Source organism: Dermacentor albipictus, chromosome 9 (assembly GCF_038994185.2).
Source record: "Dermacentor albipictus isolate Rhodes 1998 colony chromosome 9, USDA_Dalb.pri_finalv2, whole genome shotgun sequence".
NCBI classification, from domain to species: Eukaryota; Metazoa; Arthropoda; class Arachnida; order Ixodida; family Ixodidae; genus Dermacentor; species Dermacentor albipictus.
Genome location: NC_091829.1, coordinates 30,180,442 through 30,201,802, shown reverse-complemented (window position 1 = coordinate 30,201,802; position 21,361 = coordinate 30,180,442). Strand labels below are relative to the sequence as shown.

Genomic DNA, 21,361 nt, shown 5'->3' with positions numbered 1-21,361 from the left:
GCTGAACGTTGCACGCGTGCTTTATTTTATTTTTATTTTTTCGAATCGCTCTGCTTCCTTTGCTTAAGCTAGAGTTTAGTTTCTGGTCTATAATAATGAAGCAAAGTTTCACGCATCGTAATCAATCTTACAAAGCAGTCATCCGGTTATTTAAAGGCACGCGGTCAAACGTTCATGGTTGCAGGTCACTTGGTCGTCCTTGTGAAAAAAGCAAGCGGGAAAACCAATGTGCTGGCACCTTTCACACATGTGCAAATGTTCTGAACACTATTTCCTATGAATCCTACACTAATCCTGAACTTTTCAGCTAGTTCTTCGATTATTATGCTTGATGTTCCGAATGGCACCTTCTTTTGTGACAGTGGCTTCGATGGCTGAATCAGGTTGACCAGGAATCTGTGTCGTTCCGATTAAGTTCCGTCCGCATTTGCACTGTCTATGTTAGTACTTAGCTACGTCGTACGATGGAGTATCCGTCCTATACGCAGTCTTTACTTCTTCAACAAATTTGTTAGGGTGTGCCTGCTTTTGAGAATATGAAAGTTATCAAGGTCCTCGCACTTCACTGGCTCCATGGTCCAACGTGCTTCATCGTCAGTACGGTAAAACAAAAATAGAGACCTTTAGCTTGTACGCTATTCCGGTAAACGGGAGCGGTTTGGGCGGATTACCGGATGGTCGGGGCGTAAACGTGAGCGGTGAAGCCGCCTGGTCTTGTAGAGCTCAACCAGACAAACGCATAGCTAAAACTGCAGTAACTCACCATATCCTGCTTCGCCACTCGTGCAAATTTTTGGCAGCGGCGTAATTGTGAACACGATTACGCCACTGTCGAAAATTTACGCCAGCAGCTAAGCAGAATACAGTAATTAGCTCCGTGTTTGTGATTGAGCTTTGCGCCACCAGCTGGAGCCACCAATCTGGCCGCTCACCTTGACGCCCCCGCTAAACCGGAAAACCGCCCGCGCTGGCCCGAATACCGGACACGCTAAAAGTCTCTAATAGCTATTAGAAGGGAGCTGAATATTTTTTTTTCTGTCCTGCAGTGATGAACGCCTAGCAGTCTGTGAGATTTCTTTGTTGCGCACCAGGGTGGGCCTGGGGAAACCTTCACTGAACGACCCTCGTAGCTCCGCCCTGCATCACCCCGTGTGCCCACTTATGAATGCAATTGACAAAGCGTGATGGAGTCCAGCACGACGCCAAGAGAGCTTGTAAATAACTTTGTACGAGCGCAGCCAGTATTTTCCCGCACAGTGCGTACATTTGAATTGAATGATCGAGCAATACTTCAACCAAACAGGCCCACTCTGCCAATGAAACATTTTATTGCCCATCCGGGCTTCATTAAATATATCTATTCAATCATATTTTTATGTAATAAAGACATGAAAATATAACGAAAGAAAATGAAAGATGCTAGTATTGTGTCAGGGGGTGCTGAATATATAAGAAGCGTTCTTTTGAATAAGTATTCGGTGCCGATCTCTCTCATACACTTTCCGTAACATAGTCAGGCGGTACAGGTACCTTTTAAAGTTCCTTGTCCAGTCTGCTCCTCTATCTGAAGAAGCGCACTACGGTAGACAGACACAAGACGCGCTCCTGTTGTGTCGTTTTTTGTACAAAGTGTGCGCTTATTTGACCTGTGGGTACAGGTACGATTTCGCAATCGGTAAGTCAACAACTAGTCAACTTGTCTTTCGGCGGGCTCACGAAGTCGCACGTCGGGCCGCGTCACTAAGAATACGCCCACTGACCCACAAAGGAACAGAGCGACAGCTATCTCCTTGACAGCCACCTCCTTAAAGGGTACGCCCGTCGGCTCAGAATGCTTCCACTTCCCCGAGTCATTTGCCATGCTTAAATGTAAAGATGTGTCAACATGCTCATTTAGCCTTTCTGCTGCAGCTCACAAATTATTGTAACGGACCAAGTCCTGAACGTGTGTTTTCGTCGCCTTCGGAGGGTGACAGCAGCTGGCGTCCACTTAGCGAAGCCTGCCCAGCCACCTCACAATGCAAAGGGTCGAGTCAGTTCTCTTCCTCGTCTTCGGATGGTGGCGGCGTCTGGCGTCTGCTCGGCGAAGCCTGTCCAGCCACCTCACAGTTCAAAGGATCAATTCCTGACCAGGTCTCTCCCTCACATTCGGATGGTGGTGACATCTGGCGGCCGTTCGTCGAAGCCTTGACAGCCACCTCACAATGGAAAACATCGCGTGCCGAACCAGTCTTTTCGTCGCTCTCGGACGGTGCAAGCGCTTGCCGACCGCTAGTCGAGGCCTCATTACTTACCTCCTCTTGCGTCGCAGTTTCCTCCTTAACACGGCAAACTTCTCGCAGGTGACGCGACCGGGCCCCGGGCCGAGTGAACCTATTACCGCATGCGTTGCATTCGTACGGCTTCCTGCCCGAGTGCCGGAGCTTGTGTCTCTCCAGGTGGCTCCGATGAGCGAACGTGTACGCACAGTCGCGGCAGGCATACACCTTTCCGCCCGCGTGTTCTTCGATGTGGCTTGCGAATGTCTCCACCTGAAAGAAGTCCTTGCCGCACGCACGGCAACTGTACTTCTCGTTCGCGTGCATCTGTTCGTCGTCCTCCTCCTCCTCCTCCTTCGGGGTGATAAGGGGAGAACAAGTTCCAGACGGGCGTGGGCGATCCGAGGCGACGGCCCGACGCCCGTGAGTCCGGCGGTGACGCCTGAGCGTCGCCTTGTCGGAAAAGCTTGCTTCGCACGTTTCGCACTTGTGCGGTCGCTCTTTGGTGTGCGTCAGCAGGTGACAGTTCAACGTGTCCGACCTGGCGAACGCGGCCGGACAGAGGCGGCATTTGTGCGGCTTCGCGCGGGTGTGCGTCAACTGGTGCGCGCGAAGGGTCCTCTCTGAGGCGAATTCGCCCCCGCACTCCGAGCACTCGCGCAGTTTCTCGCGCGCGTGCGTGACTTGGTGACGAGCGAGCGACGCCTTCTGGGCGAAGCTCCTCTCGCAGACGGCACACTGGTACAGCCTTTCGCCCATGTGCTTGTTCATCAGGTGTCGTCGGACGCACGACCGGCGGGCGAAGGTCTTTTCACACACGTGACACACGTGGGGTCCGTCGCCCTTGAACTTGCGTCGTAGTGTTGCTGGCGCTGCGCCGGCTTCAAGGTCTCTGTAAGCTCAGAAGAAAAAAAATATATATATACACATCCGACGCGCATGTTCGAAGCCGTGAAACGAAGTTTTTGTGAAGCTGTAAATAAACACTAAAACTAAAGGCGATGCGTACAATTGTCTTTATCGTTATCATATGCAATGTGTAACCTCATGCAATGAGCTCAAAAGTGGTAGAACAAGGAAAAGCCACGTTTCGATAAGGGGCCTTGTCTACGTCGGTGCAGCAAATGGGGAGGTAGGTAATCTGTAAGTGTCCACCTACTGGACATGTCCAGTTCGCCTGCAGCTGAAGTTCTGATTGGCTGGGCTGGGCTGCGCGTCCACAGAAGTCAGGCCCCACAGCCAATCATAACGTCAACAGCAGACAAAATGGACATGTCCACTCGATGGACTTACAGAATACCTCCGCTGCTTTCTATGACCGCGTTTTTATGCCTGTGTAGCTCACTCTCCCCTATCCTCAATGGGAGAGGAGAGTGGGAGAGAGTGATTCCTTCATCATCATCATCAGCCTGGTTACGCCCATTGCAGGGCAAAGGCCTCTCCCATACTTCTCCAACAACGCCGGTCATGTACTAATTCTGGCCATGCCGTCCCTGCAAACTTCTTAATATCATCCGCCCACCTAACTTTCTGCCGCCCCCTGCTACGCTTCCCTTCCCTTGGAATCCTATCTCGCCTCCTCATTACATGTCCTGCCCATGCCCATTTCTTTTTCTTGTATTTCAAGTAAGATGTCATTAACTCGCGTTTGTTCACTCCCCCATTCTGCTCTTTTCTTATCCCTTAACGTTACACCTATCATTCTTCTTTCCGTAGCTCGTTGCGTCGTCCTCAATTTGAGTAGAACCCTTTTCGTAAGCCTCCAGGTTTCTGCCCCGTAGGTGAGTACTGGTAAGACACAGCTATTATACACTTGTGATTCCTTCAGAGTCCGGCTACTCGCCACCTGTGGGATGGGAAGAGTGAGCCAGGCGCGTACACGAAACGTTGATAAAGAAAGCAGTTGCTGCTCTGACGATGACATCTCACTTGGTTGAAATGTTGACTTCAGCGAGAATCGTTCTACTGCTGTTAATTATTTCGAGCCTCTATTTTTTTTTGTGAACTTAGCTCATGTTTCTCTTGTTTCGGTCCTCAATAAAAAAAAATTCAATAAAGGTTTGTCATACCATACCGCACACGCATAAAATTTAATGCCATGCAATATTTATGCCTATGCACTAAGGCGTTCACAAGCTGGCCGAAATGCAAGCTGCCGTTTAAGCGAATGCACACACCAAGACGTTGACGTAGCGATCTCACGACGGCGACAGTTATATTTGTCGAAGTGGGGCGCGGAAGGCATCACATTTCCAAATACTATAATAGGCGAAGAACTCGGAATAAAAAGACGCAGTTTCGCACCAAAGGCGAAGCATCGATTACGATAGCAAATTACGAGACAGCCATGCGAAGTAAGGATAGTACTTTTATCAGCTGTATCAACTTGTAAACATTCGCTTGCTAACTAAATTCATAAGCATGGTGTCAGTGCACAAAGCAAACCTGGACGCATCACACTCGATGACTGTGGACGCTCGCTGTCAAAACGCTGGCGTGAGGAAACGCGGCAGCAGCGGCGAGCGAAGCGACATTCGTGCTGTCATCGCTTCCACGCAAAGCAAGCGCCGAGGACACAACAGCGCACAAAGCTACGAACCGCCGAGTACCTAAACTCTGCCCCCAACGCAGATCGCCCTCAACGTACGGCCGCGCGCAGCCTCCACATGCGCAGCTGCAGCAAAAGAGAACGCCCCCCCCCCCCCCTCCCGTCCGCCCGGCGCCTCGCAACGTTAGGTGCCTCGCAGGAGAGAGAAGACGGCGCGCATCCTCTTCCTGGAGAGGCAAAGCAGAAGAGTGGGTCTAAAAATTAATCTGCAGAAAGCTAAAGTAATGTTTAACAGTCTCGGAAGAGAACAGCAATTTACAATAGGCAGCGAGGCACTGGAAGTCGTAAGGGAATACACCTACTTGGGGCAGGTAATGACGGCGGATCCGGATCATGAGACGGAAATAATTAGGAGAATAAGAATGGGCTGGGGTGCCTTTGGCAGGCATTCTCAGATCATGAACAGCAGGTTGCCATTATCCCTCAAGAGAAAAGTATATAATAGCTGTGTCTTACCAGTACTCACCTACGGGGCAGAAACCTGGAGGCTTACGAAAAGAGTTCTACTCAAATTGAGGACGACGCAACGAGCTATGTAAAGAAGAATGATAGGTGTAACGTTAAGGGATAAGAAAAGAGCAGATTGGGTCAGGGAACAAACGCGAGTTAATGACATCTTAGTTGAAATCAAGAAAAAGATATGGGCATGGGCAGGACATGTAATGAGGAGGGAAGATAACCGATGGTCATTAAGGGTTACGGACTGGATCCCAAGGGAAGGGAAGCGTAGCAGGGGGCGGCAGAAAGTTAGGTGGGCGGATGAGATTAAGAAGTTTGCAGGGACGGCGTGGAAACAATTAGTACATGACCGGGATTGTTGGAGAAATATGGGAGAGGCCTTTGCCCTGCAGTGGGCGTAACCAGGCTGATGATGATGATGATGATCCTCTTCGAATTCGTTCATTTCGCGCGGACGAGATCGAGCCCCGATCGTTGGCTCCCTCGCGCGCTTTCACTCGCACATAGAGCATAGGGCGCGCGACGACAGTGTTATTGCCTTCGGACTTTATACGGAACATCACGGCGACGGCGACGACAGAAATGCGCTTGGAGTGACCACATAATTGTTATCGCAATAGGAAAGCTATGTGTACGCTGCCCAACTAAAGCAACTTGCACAGATGCGCCTGCCGATTCGGTTCGCTTATTTCTGTGCGACACCAAGCGGTTTTCTTTGTTTAACAACTGCTGTTACCTTCATAGACATCTGCCCCTGCGTCACTAGTTCTACGATGAAGTCAACTTCTTGGCCAATATTATGGGTGATCCTGATACCGGTGCTCAACCAAAGGTATAACCTTTAAGAAACGAGCTTTTATACTTTAATTAGCGTAGCTTACACATTAACATGTCAAAGTCATTAACCTGCGATCGCACTGCTGCTGGTTCGGCTCTTTCAGAGACGGGCAGGCGCCGAGTGCTCGTGAACTGAGCTTGAAGTGAATTCTTAGGTTACCAGCGACTATATACAGGCCGTTCTTTTTTTTTTTAACTGCACCAAAATTTTTTTAATATTACCTATGGCGAATAGCATAATTCTAACCCTAGACCTGAATAACTCGTTGAGGTGGCCATTACTTTAGGAGAAATCAAAATGTTCAATTGAATCATTAACGTAATTACACTGACTTTAAAATTAAGCACTTTTGCCAGGTATTTAAATCTACGAATTATAGCCGCTGAGTTCGCACGGCGTATCCACTTGGAACGAATTCTCTGGACAGCACAAGTTCCGATATAACGATATTCAGTGTCCGACGAAATGTACGGGCGTTCCAGTTACATTTTTAAGAAACCGCTGTTTGGTGTATATATTAAATAACAAAATTGACTGGAACACCAATGCATTTCGACGGACACATTGAAAATTGATATTTAGGAACTGGTGCTGTTTAGAAAATTCGTTACACGTGGATACGCCGTCAGAACTCAACGGCTATAATTTGGAGATAGAAATATGTGACGTAAATTATTAAAGAAGTTAGTTCTTGTAATTACGTTCATTGTTCAAATGACCATTCTGATTTCACGTAGAAGTAATGGCTGCCTCATCGAGTAGCTTAATTGGATCATGTATTAGGATTCTGTTACCTGACATAGGCAATCTTTAAAAAATTTGGTGCAGCTAAACAAAAAAATGCCCTGTACAGTACTCACCCGTGTCATGTCTGCCTCTGTCGCCTGAGGCAAAGTGGCTCACACGCGTACGTGCTTTTGTGCGTAAATACCCATGGATGTGATAGACGCATTAATCTTCTGACATAGCTACTTCACGTTTGCACGAGTTTGGAGGCGAATTTGCCTCCGTATGCGGTACACTCGTGTGGTTTCTCGCGAGCGTGTATGTGGGAGGGTTGGTGCTACGCGAGAGGTATCATCTAGACGAACCTGCTTTCGCAGACGTAGTAATACAGGCGCAGGTATTCGTCGACGTGCTTATTCCTCAGGTGTCGTCGGACGGACGACCTCAGGGCGAAGGTCTTTCCACAGACGTGACAAGCCTGGAGTCCGCCATCGTCGAGTCCCCGTGGTCGTGGCCCTGCTCCCAGCACTGCGCTGGTGGCGGAGTCTCTGAAAATTAACGAGAAAGAAAAATTAGACACGCCCAACACATTTCTATGTGAAGCGAAGTGGGAAGCAAACGCTATGAAATGTTATGCGATGTGTACCATCATCATCATCATCATCATCATCATATCTATGTCCACTGCAGGGCGAAGGCCTCTCTCTGCGATCTCCAATTACCCCTGTCCTGCGCCAACCAATTCCAACTAGCACCCGCGAAGTTCCTAATTTCGTCGCACTACCTAGTGGTGCGACGAAATTCTGCCGTCCTCTACTGCGCTTTCCTTCTCTTGGTACCCATTCTGTCACCCTAATGGTCCAACGGTTATCTAATCTGCGCCTTACATGACTTGCCCCGCGCCATTTTTCCCTTAATGTCTATTAGAATATCGTCTATACCCGTTTGCTATCTGATCCAAACCGCCCTCTTTCTGTCTCTTAACGTTATGCCTAGCATTCTTCGTTCCATCGCTCCTTGCACGCTCCTTAACTTGTTCTATTTCTTGACCATCCTATTTTCATTCAATGGTATGGCCACTCCGGGAAAACCGCCGTCAGCGTTGGTACTGTGCACTAGAATACTAGTGTACTAGTGTACTACTGTGAATAGTGAATACTAGTGTACTAGTACAGTGTACTACAGGGTACAGTGTACTATTCTAGTACACTGCAGCGTTGGCGTTCTTCATCGACGCCACCACATTGCGTAGGCAGTGGCGCCATCTATGTGAACTCGGCATGCCGGCTTGGTCGAGCCACGGCCGGGCTAGAGGGGAGGCGTGCGCGTCGCAACTCTAGACCGGCCGTGGGCGAGCGCTCCGTGTTGGACGCCATGTGCACGTTCGGCGGCACTTTCTGTTGGTCGCGTTCCCCGCAGGGGCGTCTGCGTCAGCAGGCGTTTGGTGCGTTGCGACACCACGGACCCGAGCACACGGGTGTCGGACCCTCCCGCGTGTAGCCATGCGCGGCCCATAGCCATCGGGCTGCTGACGGCCCATAGCCGTCAGCAGCCCGACTGCTTTGACAAGCTGTCTCTGGAAGCGCTTTGAAAAGATGATAAACCGGCGCCTAGTCGATCTCCTAGAAAGCAATAGAATACCAGATCCTTACTTGTGTAGCTTCCGAGGAAGTAGATCGACTACAAGCGACCTTGCCCACATTGAGGCAAATATAAGGGATGCCTTCATACACAAACAGTTTTTTTTTCTCCGCATTTCTTGATTTGGGGAAAGCGTATGACACCACATGGTGCTTCGATATTATCCGATACCTTTCCGCTATGGGTGTCCGCGGCAATATGTTGAGTTCTATCGAAATTTACCTTGTGCACTGACGACCGTGCTCGCAGAGTATTAAACAGTTGAATGATGCTAAAACGCTGTAATTTCAAACGCAAACGCCTGCGCCCTTCCTTTCGAGGAAGCTTTGTCGAGGAAACCTTGTCAACGTCGCACGGTAGACCGACTCTACGCGAAACGGTGTGCATGCAACGTCACTGATTATGGCACGTGACTTCGGTAAGTCATCCAATCCGGAACGTGCAATACCGCCGTGTAAAGTGTGCTACGTGTAAAAAAACAACCACCCTCGTTCCACGAAATTAACCCGTATTTCGCGTGAGCGTACTTTCTCTAATTTCTGCCGTCATTGTTTATTTATTTATTCTCTAATTGTTTACCTGATTTGATTACATGCCTCTCCGAATGTAGAGATGTGTGGGGCGCTGCCAATCCCGCTCCATCTTTACCTGCGTTTGTTTGCATTGTTCTATTCGTCGTTTTCAGCAAATTGTTCTAACCTTATCTGGGTAGGCCCTTCCCTTTTTTTCGGCAGTGGCCGTCTAATTGGTACAGGAATTCCAATCTGGCGGCCATTGTCACGTGTTATTTAATGCATGACTGAAGACTGCTTCAGATGTTCTTCCTGCAAATGGCACCTTCGCAGGGCGGGATGACACGGATCCAAGGACTGTCCTACTACCACACTTTACTTAAACTGGGGCACTCGGAACCTGGCACATCACTGCACATTCCACGCGCATTTCTGGAATCCTATCTCATTAAACGCCATACGCGGGGACCTTATGCCCTCGCTGATCGTACCTTAGGATGCTAGGAGTTACCGTGGCCACATATTTTTCCAATTGGTCTTTATCTAAAAAATAAGCTCTTTGGGTCACTTTTAAAAACCCCTTATTCATTTAACGTCAATTGGCTTTAAACGCCTAATTGCATACCAGTAGGAACGGGCAGTGGCGTAGCAACAGGGGGGGGGGGGGGGGTCCGTGGGCCCCGGGTGCAGGGGGCCAGTGGGGGGGGGTGTCATATACGTCTGAAGACACCCCTCTTTCCACCGGCTACACCCCCGGGGGGGGGAGGGGTGACAGAATACCTATGGGCCCCGGGTGCCAGACGACCTAGCTACGCCACTGGGAACGGGCTTCCCCCACATTTATTTAATTCTCTGACACCTGGGGACCAAAGAAACTGGGGCGCTGACGCCATCCGCTTCGCACCGCGCTACCTGTGCGAGTTGGCACCGCGGCAGCTGTGCCGATGACGTCATTCGCAGCGTCGGTCGCCTGTTCTTATCTAGGTCATTAATCTTCCGCCGTAACAGCTGCACCGCTGACCTCATTATTGGCGCTGCGCCAGCTTTTATCGCCGAGCTTCGTACAACTGCATCGCGAACCTTCAAAGTGGGGGCATATACGCTCACAGGTAAAAAAAAAAAATGGCTGTGGCTTAGCTAAGGTTAAGCCCAGGATGCGAAGCATACTAGCCTTTATTTTAGTTGTTGAACCACTGTTTAGCCTGGTGAACTGCTGTTGCTTGGCTATATTTGGTTCGGCTAGACGAAGAAACAACTCATGCATTACTCTGCTTCGCCTTCAAGAGTGGAACGCGACAGCGTTCCCGTCGACCCGCCAAGGGGTGGAAGACAATGCGCTACGGCGCAGCGACTACGCGCGCCGCATTGGACGCGGTGAGCGTCGAGCAACGCAGCGTTCGGCGCGGCAACGAATTGTGCGCCTGAGCAAGCGACGCACGCCTGAGCCTTAGAAACAGCCCGTTTCTAAGGCAACACCGCATTCACTAGAGACGCTTTTGTACCGCTTTGAAGCATCGTACTCGTGGCTCAGTGGTAGCGTCTCTGTCTCACACTCCGGAGACCCTGGCTCGATTCCCACCCAGCCCATCTTGCAAGAGTTGAGCCAAAGCCACCTAGAAAATCAGTCTCTGTAGCACGCCGCAACCTTCGCTTCTCTTTCCAATGAGCAGCTCTGTCTCCAGGAGGCATCTCGCCTCGTGAGTGTCTAGCAGAGGCAAGCGCAGCTGCTTATATACCGCCGCGACGCCGCGAGCGACGGCGCGAGTTGGAGCCCCGTTTCTCCTCCGTCGTGACGTCACTGTGTCACGTGGTATTCAAGGCGACACCGCCGCGCCTGAGCAGCTGGGTTGAGCTCTCGTAATATGCTTCGCATAAAAAAAATTATAATGGAGACGAGGGCCCATGACGTAAACGTGACACATTCGACCGGCGTCGGTATATGACTGAGCGCAGGGAATGAATGACCGCTTGCGGACGCTAGTCGGGTCACAGCGAGATAGTCGAGATAGTCTATATTGGCAGTGAACCTCACCTCAACGTACCATGGTCGGCGCGACATATAAATTTCGCCTCCTCTAATAAATTATTAATGAACCAATTTGAAAACGTTCCTGCTGCAAACTGCTGTCTAGACGGCGTTTTGCACTTTTCAGTGTATGACCGAAATTTCCGTTGAGGTCTGGTGAGGAGCCTTTTAAATAACGATATGAGCTGACGCCTTCCTGTAGCCAATGCTCAGCCGGCCCCCAATCGCGGGTTTCAGATACACTTACCCTGTGTCGTCATCCGTGGTGGGTGGATCATCCCAAGCCTCTGGGTCGCTTTCTTCCGGAGCTGTGGAGACGTCACTTGAAGTCGTGGCTGCTGATCCAGAGGGTTCACTTTCGGCAACATCTGGGTGCCATCAACAAAAATTACTATGTAAACTTTTTTTTACTGCATGGTTTGCCATAAGGCTTGTTATGATTAAACAAATGCGTTGAAGCCTTGTTCCCAAAGAAGCTGCATCAGTTAACAGTGGAAGTTATCGTTCGAAATTAACCATTCATAGAATCCGAGTTTGTCTGTAGGTACCCCACACTTTTTACATTCTTTCGGTTTACGCATCGTAGATTCAGTGCAATATTGCCTTCAGTACAAAGCTAAAAGCTAAAGGAATGCCCGACTTCGCCATGCCACCACGGGGACAGTCAGCAGCAAGATACAGTACGGTAGCAATTAAATAATTAAAAGGAAGCAGAGTATGACAAGTCCATAACTATGATATACATGGAAAGCATATTTAGCGCCAGTGGACAACGTTCGCTGGCGCTAAATATGCTTCCCAAGTCAGTTTGCCAACACGCCCAACAAATGGCAATATGATATACAGGTTGTAAGAAAGCCCACCTAATGGAATAGGGGGGGGGGGGGGGCGAATTAACACATAGACAGGACGAGCGTCATTAGCAGCTGTTTTATTACGCTTTCGCTATTCTCTGATATACAGCACATGATACACGGAGGACACGCGCCAAACTGAAAGACAACATATGCAAGGACAGACAGAAAACGGATAAACGATCCTCGTGTTTCACGACACAAGTTCTCAACTAGGCTCTTTCTGACCGGGAAGAGGACGCAAACGGAAAAGCGAGATCATCACACATACCCGCAATCAGCATAAGAGAAGTGGCAGTACTAAGCAAAATCTTTAAGGGCAGTATCCCCCAGTGGCCTCTGACCTCGCCTGCGGTCTCCCATATCGCACATATAGATGGTTTTGATGTGACGTCATGGACGCAGCTCTCACTACGCTAGTTCCCAAATATGGCGGCCACGATGACGTCAGTGCATTGTATTATCACGCGCACATTGTTCTGCTTATTCACGGTAACTGTCATCAGTTTATCGCTGTTATCGCTTTGTCGTTCCACTGTCATGCTGTCACGTTTCTTCATTAGACTCCTTCTCGCCGTGCTTGCACCTAAAGATGGCGGCCGCGATGACGTCTGCGCAAATTATCAATTCAAGCCATTTCAAGCGGCCGCGTCACCAACCTCCCCACCGGCATCGTCATGATCACCGGCGGACAAGGCTTCGCAACGAATAAGTGTTCATCTCGCTCTTGCGCGACGGCGCGTCTTGAAGAGCGGTTTAGCGTTCGACGATTTGAACGGGCCTCGTATTCAGTTGCGAGAGAGCACGAAAACATCTGACGCGCTTAGCTAATGCTATCTCTCATTTCAGCACTGCAGTGCGCAGCCGCGGTATACAAAGAGCGAGGAGCAGGCGCGTTTTCTTTGAGGCAACGAAATGGTGTGCCTGTCGCGCACATAGACCGCTTTAAAGAAAGAAACCAACGCGGGAGCCAATAATTGACCGGCAAACGCTGCAGCAGCTACAGGAAACCAAATTTAACGACGTGAATTCGGGCGATCGAAATACGGAACGCGGTCCTTACTCGTTTATACAGAACGATGGCAGATTAATGGCTAAAACAACCGCGTAAAGATGTCTCTTCGAAAGTGGTATACAGTAAATAACGTCTTATAATAACTCAATTAGGTTTCAAAGCCAGAAATCGGGACTCCAACAATGTTCGTATTGGACTGTTCTGCGACAGTTATTTGTTTGTTTATTAAAGTGAAAACCTTAGGTAGCTCGTTGCAATGGCTCATACCCCCGTAAGCAAGCAAAGATGTAATGGCTGCATATGAATGAAGAAATTAAAGGAAGAACGAACGAAGGAACGAACAAAAAGAAAAAAATGAAAGAACCTTTACGTAGTCTAATAGTGCTCGCATGCGACGTTCAGGAGGTCGACCTACAGCACCACAAGTTTACTTCACACTGCGGCTCCTTATGTCTTGCAAGAAGTCCGACCCCTCCAAGCGTATAACTTAATGTACTACCACGTGTACACTGTCGTCCTTTATGAAAGGGAACACGCGAGCGCGTGGCCTGCGCTCTGCGCCGGCTGCCCACAGCGCCATCAGCCGACAGCTAAAGAAAGCACGTCCGCTTTTGGCGTCATCTATTGGCAAACAAAATAACCAGTCATGGCCGGTGGGCAAGCGCTGCTAAGATTATGCTCCCTCACCGCTCGCGCAACGGGCGATGCCTGCAGCGCGTCGTCTGCTGGTAACAAATCGAGCGTGGTGCACGAGCACGATCGAAACGTAGAAGCTCTGTCTCTTGCCTTGACGCCTGTTGCGCTTCGCCTAAACTAGAGCTATATAGCATAGGTGAGGGCGATGCACTCAGCGGAAGGTTTGGTTGTTCTTTATCTATAACTGAATGATACTCTGTATCATTCAGTGATACACTATCATGCGAGCTCTATGGATTCGTCGTAGAACTCGCATTTGCTTAAGCCACAACTGAATACATTTCCAAGAACACAGTATGCAGCATTATAGTTCTCCAGCGAATAAAGGTGTGAATTTTCATGGAAATATGCTTAGCTTCAGCTGTATTGTCCCTGCGTCGGGAATGAAAGTAGAAATACCAGTTTAGACTCGCTCGAGGATAAATTTCAAACCAACCTTGCATGGCACTAACCACCGAATCCGAGCGTTTCCGTGCGCGCGAATCCGTGCGTGCAGTTAAAAAAGACGACGGTAGTGATTTCCCTTGGCTAAATGGTCACTATGTGTGCGATAATCGGCAGCAGTCCTTCAAAACCCCTGCATGGTTTTCAGCTGAGTGGCAGCGCTATGGTCAGTTCGGTCGGTGGACCAAGTTCGAGTCTATGACCATTTAAGAATGCCGGGGTAAAGATAGCAGTGATAATGTACTAGTTCATACGTGTAAATATGGGCTCCAAAATACTACGAGAGGGAAAGGTAAAATGCTGAACGCCTTGCGTACTGGCGTGATAAAAAGTGATAGGGGCATGTGTAGCTTAATTCCTTATTTTTGTGGGCCAGGAGGCAGGACATTGCATCAACTACAAGGAGGCCACTAAAAGCAGCAAACAGGATCGTTCAGGCCTTCAAGACGGAACGCCGTGTGAAGGACGCTCAGCACAGGCGCTGACCTCGGGCAACAACTGAATACGAAGACCGTGTGATTGTGGCTGCAGTAGCACTGAAGCCGCAGACAACAGTCACTGAAGTACTGAAGGAACTTGGCATTAGGGCGTGCGAGACGACTGCGACGCGCCGCCTCGACGAAGCTGGTCTCAAAAAGAGGATTGCTTGCAGGAATCCTCTGCTTCGAGGCACCAACAAAGCCAAACGCCTGCAGTTTGGGAAGGACCACGCAGATTGGATTACCTCCGACTGGGAATGTGTTGTATTCACCGACGAAGGTTCATTCACGACCCGGTGGGACCAGAGACAGAGTGTGGCGCCCAGAAAACCGCCGGTAGGTGACGTTTTATCCTTAACGGTAATTATATCACTGTAAGAAATGCTGAAAAAACTCTACCGGGCGGTTACCCTTCTTTATGCATTGTGTGATATTGTAGCCTATCAAGTTCTCTCTGGCGTAGACGCCAGAGAGAACTTGATATATTCAAGGCAGGGTGTTATATTACGTTCACCAGCATTAAAGTGTAGTTGCGTTCTCTAATATTACTAATATTATTACGCTCATCAGTATTAGTTCGCATTGAAAGACACTTTAGCACATGCTGAAAGTGTAGACACGGAAGAGGAGGCAGTAGGCTGGCAACTGCCACAAACAGAGGCACACCACCAGCCCAATTGCTGTTTCGATATGAGAGAGTAGAAAATAGCAAAATAACTTGAAAGAAATAGGAAAGTGAATAAAAACCTAAAACAGTACGAAACGTATACATGAGCAGCCGGCGATAAATGCGCGCGCCATGTAGCACAGCGGAATACCGCATGTTTGGCGTAAAGGAAGGGTATTCGAGATAAGTTGAGTCACTGTTGGTTTGGTGTCAATGCATGATCTAATAATACTTTTCTGCAGTTACAGACCAGGATACCTCCAGCGAGTGCCTGCAAGTGGGCGTTCAGCAGTGTGCGTGTGGGGCCTCGTGTCCAAAAAAGGGCTTGGTCCACTAGTCCGCATAGAGGACAGATTCACGTTTGCCGCCTACTGCTCAATCGTGGACGACGTGATGGTGCCCTGCTTGCTGAATGGGCCCTTCCCGGAAGGTGCTTACATCTTCCAGCAAGGCAAGTCGCCCATACACACATCCGGAAGGGTGACAAGCTTTTTCGAGAATCGTGGAATCGACTCTCTAAGGTGGCTGCCCCAGTCTCCATACCTTAACATTATTGAGAACGTGCGAGGCCTTTTGAAAACTGCGCTGGCGGCTCGGTCTGCACGGACTATCGGCCAACGAGCTTTGGGGTGTCACAAAGGAGTGGAAGCGGCTGAGAAGCAACAGATCACTAACGGCCGCCTTGTATAACTCGCTACCCTGAAGAATGGCAGCTGTCGTCGCAGCAAATGGGACGGCACGAGGTACGGAAAAGTGCGTCGACACAACATATTTCAGACTTTTGTTTTGTTTTGGTGCTCAATACAAAAGAAAAATATACGTATATCTTTTATGTCAATAAATGTATTCATATCTGTTTTTGCATTTTGTGCTCGCGTCTTTTACATTACAGATACAAGATTCATTAAAATATTTACAAACATTTCTAACATTTTTTTTTTGCTTCTAGTTTCTTACGTAGCAATATACCTTCGCTATCATCACGGTCAGGGTGCTTTGCTTGTGCATGGCGTTATAGCATCAAGTGCAGATATACTAAACGACAGAAAACTTTCTCTGCCGACAGGCAAGTACTTTCCGGGTAAGTGGGAATCTGCCTCGAAGGAAAATTTTCGCGACGTTCAGTGATACACTTTCGAAAAAGCAAACCACAACCAAACCTTCCGCTGAGTGCATCGCCCTCACCTATATAGCTCTAGTTTAGGCGAAGCGCAACAGGCGTTAGGCGAGAGACAGAGCTTCTACGTTTCGATCGTGCTCGTGCACCACGCTCTATTTGTTACCAGCAGACGACGCGCTGCAGGCATCGCCCGTTGCGCGAGCGGTAAGGGAGCATAATCTTAGCAGCGCTTGCCCACCGGCCATGACTGGTTATTTTGTTTGCCAATAGATGACGCCAAAAGCGGACGTGCTTTCTTTAGCTGTCGGCTGATGGCGCTGTGGGCAGCCGCCGCAGAGTGCAGGCCACGCGCTCGCGTGTTCCCTTTCATAAAGGACGACAGTGTACAGCAGGCTTTCACCTTTACGGGTCATAAGAGTGTAACCTGCTGCCGAACATTTTTATTTATTTATTTCAATACGTCACTGTCAAGGTGGCGCAGCAAAGGGCAGCGGTAACCCCCGGATTCAGAAGTGCATCTTAACTTTTTTTTGATTATGGGGTTTTACGTGTCAAAACCACTTTCTCATTATGAGGCACGCCGTAGTAGAGGACTCCGCAAATTCTGACGACCTGGGGTTCTTTAACTTGCACCTAAATCTGAGTACCACGGGTGTTTTCGCATTTCGCCCCCATCGAAATGCGGCAGCCGTGGCCGGGATCCGATCCCGCGACCTTCGTGCTCAGCAGCCCAACACCATAGCCACTGAGCAACCACGGCGGGCTCGCATCTTAACTTGAAGCCCATGGCCGACTTCACCTAAATGACGCCGGTCTTGAACGCGCCGAAGGAAAAAGCAATGAGCGTCCTGCTTAGCACGTTCACGCCAGGCCTCATTTAGATCAACAAGCCAAGCGTGGGCTTCAAGTTTAGAAGCATATCTGAATACGGGGGTAAGTCGCCCGACTAGGCATCTAGCACGACACTTCAAACATCACTTACAGCGTGTACAGCCGCCCTGATTTTTAATAATATAGCGCGAGCGTCGACTGAACTGCTTATAACTGCTTATAACGGCGATAAGCGTGCAACAAGGCGAGAGTTCGCGCACGAGCCTTGTTGCCTTGTTGCACTCGCCTTGTTGCACGCTCCCCCCATTAACAGCTTCGTTGCGAAATGAGCGTTCAAGCAAAGTGAACTCACCTCGATTCCTGCCTCTGCGCGTTGACACAGCGCGGGTGCTGGGCGCGCAGACGCGCGCAATCGCTTTTGCGACTGTCACCCTGCCACGCTGCCTTCTCGAACGAGCCTCACGTGCGTCCCAACGCGTCCCGTTTTGTGCCATGGTTCTCCCGCCTTCTTCGAGCTGTCGCGTGCAAGAGTACAAGTTTGCAGGACAGCGAGCGTGTTCTGGATGTAATCCGACGGCGTGTTGTGCAACTATACTACCGCTGCTCGATATTGCCGACCGCTCGCCTGCTCCCCGAACCACAGACACCACAGAATGCAGACACAAACAAGGCTTATGCTACACTGGCAACACTGGCGCTAAATTGCATCAACGTTGATAGATGAACTAGCGATGTTCTTTTTTCTTTACGAGCGTCTTGCTTGAATTTTAGTAGGCAGTAGCGCCACCGCTTGTTGCGGCGCGCGCGGGCACACATACGCTTATAATCTCAAAAGCCATGTCTTAGTGCTGATGGTATAGAGTTTCCAATGTGCTTCCTGCTAAACTTACCGGAGGAAACTGGGGCTGCGATCGTTCAGCTAGACTGATGATGATTGAACTTTATTAGGAGCAGATGAAATTGCTTGGTCCCCTTCCTTGCGGGTGGCCTCCGCAGTCCAGGAGTGGTGGTGGTAAACATTTATTGCTTGAGCCTTTTTACAAGATTACTTGTGAGGGGGCTCAGGAGCGCGTAGGGTGTCCGGGAGTTTGTGGCCCTCGGCGACCCTCAGAGCCCAGTCCACCAGCCGTATTTGGTCGGCTGGGTTGAAAGCCGTGTGGCCTGGCCGTGTGCTAGAAATATTGGGAGTATGCCTGGTGCGGCGGTCCCCGGCGCAGCTCTCAACCGTTATGCAAAATAGAAGTTAGGCGTGCAGACAGGACACAAGAGTAGAGAAGTAGACAACACGAGCGCTTCTCTACTCTTGTGTCCTGTCTGCACGCCTCACTTCTATTTGGCATAATGAATCCTTACCAACTAGCTCAGCTTTCTGTCGTTCTAAGCTCTCAACCGACTTGAAAAATTTTTGCAGCGTATCGCTCCCTACAATTTCCAGCGTATAACCGAAGTTTGCCGAGTGGCCTGGTGAGGGGGCGCTTTAAGAAGAGTTAGTGTGGTGTCAACCCTGTTTTTTTTTTTCTAATCAAATGCGTCTACTTAAAGCGCAAGAAGACTTCAACGACACAACTTGTAGGCCCATTTTTGCATTAAGAAAGAAAATGAAATTCTGGTGACTGGAGGAAGTAGAATTTTGATTCAGGGTCTGGAATCGTTTACAAAAATTTCTGAATATAGGTATGAGAAGAAGGGGCGCTAATTTGTTAATCATTACCACATAAAGCCAATAGACAATGAAGCCAAGGAAAGCATCGGGGAAATTAACTGTGGCTGAGATTGGAATGTACAAAGAAATGTAGAAAAACGCCGTTTATGAAAAAATAAAATGAAAAGCTGTGAAGTGTTGCTTTACAGCCTTTTATGCAGTTACAATAAGTTAGAATTTAGAAATTTAGTTAGAATTTAGAAAATTAGTTAGAAATAAGTTATTTTAGTTTGGACTGGATTTATACGCTGGAGATCAAGAAAATTTCAGTTTTTGCTTTCAACAGGTTTCTGTCATAGAGCATTCACAGAAAATTAATTTTGTGTTACAGAAAATGTGTGAATTTTCTTTGAATTTGCAGTTTTTCTAAGGCGAAAGCCTTAGATTTCTGTTTCAAGGTCGCGTTGTGAGGTAGAGAATATATCATGTGACCCAAGGCAGGCCGGAAGCGAACGAAAGCACGTCCAGCCGTGTAGAACAGATGATTAATGATTAGCAATGTTAATGGTTGATTAGTAATTAGATTAAGGTGGATTAAGTTCGATTAAGGTGTGCCAAATCGGATTAAGGTGAATTAGTGTGCATTGACGTGTATTAAGGATTATTAAGGCGAATTACAGAAGGCTTTACAAGGATTTCGCCTTCGCGTCTCTTAGGCGGTAGCTAAGAACATCTGGAACTTTTTTTACAGTGCGTGGAATAGGCGGGCACCGCGAGTTTTGTTTCAGCGCCGGGAATCCACCAGGCAGGCGAGCGATCGCCTGCCACTTGTAACATTTTTGCCCTGCGTACGCGAGTACATTTTGATCTGCACTGTAAATAATCAGAAAAGCATACACAAGTTGTCTGGTCAGCTCTGGGGACAAAGATGATGAAGTCGATCGGAACCAACTACCGTGGTTGGAGCAGTTCGCAGACAGTCTTTGCAGGCGCCCAAACGCCTATTCTGGAATGAAGTTGTTACACATACAGTCAACAGCCGCACGATCGTAACACTTACAAATCTACCGTTGTAAAGAGTAGATAAAAAAGGGCAAAAAAGTGACCAACCCTTTCCCTAGTACAAAACGGGGGTAAGCGAAGCTTGACCGGCGTGCACCTGACCTTCGTCCCGGTTAAATGATCGACAGGTAACGATGCCGGATTGTTTCATCCCCCTGCTACCTCAGCTCGGTATCTTCTCATTGCTGTCAGATTGCCTGGGCTCGGGCGGCGCTAAAGGCGCGTTTATAGTCGCGTTATCGGCAAACGGGCGCGCGTCACTCGACGCCGGGCGCGTCCGGTTACGTTGGCTGCGCTAGTGCGTCGAACCATCGGTCGAACTATAAACGCTGTTGTTCCCGCCAACGTTGCGTAACGTGTGCGCGCGCTCACGCTACGTCGGATTATCATCATCAGCAGCCTGGCTACGCCCACGGCAGGGCAAATGCCTCTCCCATACTTCATGTGCTAATTGTGGCTACGTTGTCCCTGCAAACTTCTTAATCTCATCCGCCCACCTAACTTCGTGCCGCCCCCTGCTACGCTTCCTTTCTCTTGGAATCCGGTATGTCGGATTATATTTAGCCCTTAACGGCTGGATCGGCGCGCCGGCGGCGGGTCCGTTTACGGGCGAGTTCTCGCAGCCGCGCGTCGAAGGCTGCCCTGCCCATTCCTCGGGGGCGTGGTCGTCCAATCCGTTTTCCGAGACTGAACTGAACGGAATGGAAGCCGGCAGAGCACGCGTAATACCCTTTCCTGCCCTTTCTGTCCCCAGCGGAAGCGAAACGGCTCCGACTGGTTGCGCGTGGCGTGAGCGCGCGCCTATGCAGCTGGAATCCTCCAGAGCCGGCGCAGCTGTCAACTCTTCAAATCGCCCTTTCCCACAGCTGCTCTGCACTGGGAGCAACTGTTTTTCTTTTTTCTTTGCGTGGCCACCACAACGTCACTTGTGAGCCTATACAAGCTTCGCTTGAAAACAAACATCAGGCAGCTGCATTCGTCGCCCTCGGCCGGTACGCTTGCGCGCCTCTAAGACTGCAGTGCAGACAAAACGGATAAATTAGACACATTTACACTCTCCATGCAGCTTTGGCCAGTTTCGTGTCGCGTACTCTCAGTGCTCACCGTAATGGGCGAATTAACCGCTGTCTGAGCCGTGCTTGCAGCCGCTGTGGCCACTGATAACGAGCGAGCGAGCGAACGCCGATCGAAAGGCGAGCGCTGCAACGTACCCCAATATGGCGGCGATTATGACATGTTTTCTGCTCTGCAATTACTTCCTGCTTATACAGCCAGCGTCAGCTTGAAAGATCGGCCTCTTGCACTCAGAGGAAGCCACGCTCGAAGGAAATGCACTACGGCGGATTGCGTCCACGCCAGCTGCTCGCCGAAAGCCTTTCCTTTCGCTTTTATAGCGATGAGCGTTGTTAGTATACTTCACGCATTCTTTGCTATTATCTTAACCCACACTAAATTAACACTTAACCCACACTTTAACCTCCTT

General features: G+C 49.4%; 1 protein-coding gene and 1 long non-coding RNA gene across 2 annotated transcripts; one reads left to right on the top strand and one right to left on the bottom strand.

The window, feature by feature from the left end:
- Positions 1–1,290: 1,290 nt before the first annotated feature.
- LOC135918000 (zinc finger protein 436-like) lies at positions 1,291–17,867 on the bottom strand. Its single transcript, XM_065451662.1, has 4 exons — positions 17,527–17,867; positions 11,316–11,436; positions 7,255–7,437; positions 1,291–3,150 (listed from the first exon to the last, which is right to left on the bottom strand). Exons 1-4 carry the CDS (start codon positions 17,666–17,668, stop codon positions 2,034–2,036), a joined length of 1,563 nt encoding a protein of 520 aa, XP_065307734.1. The 5' UTR covers positions 17,669–17,867; the 3' UTR covers positions 1,291–2,033.
- LOC135917976 (uncharacterized) lies at positions 13,780–16,081 on the top strand. Its single transcript, XR_010569486.1, has 2 exons — positions 13,780–14,892; positions 15,466–16,081. It is a non-coding gene; the product is annotated as an uncharacterized lncRNA (long non-coding RNA).
- Positions 17,868–21,361: the final 3,494 nt, after the last annotated feature.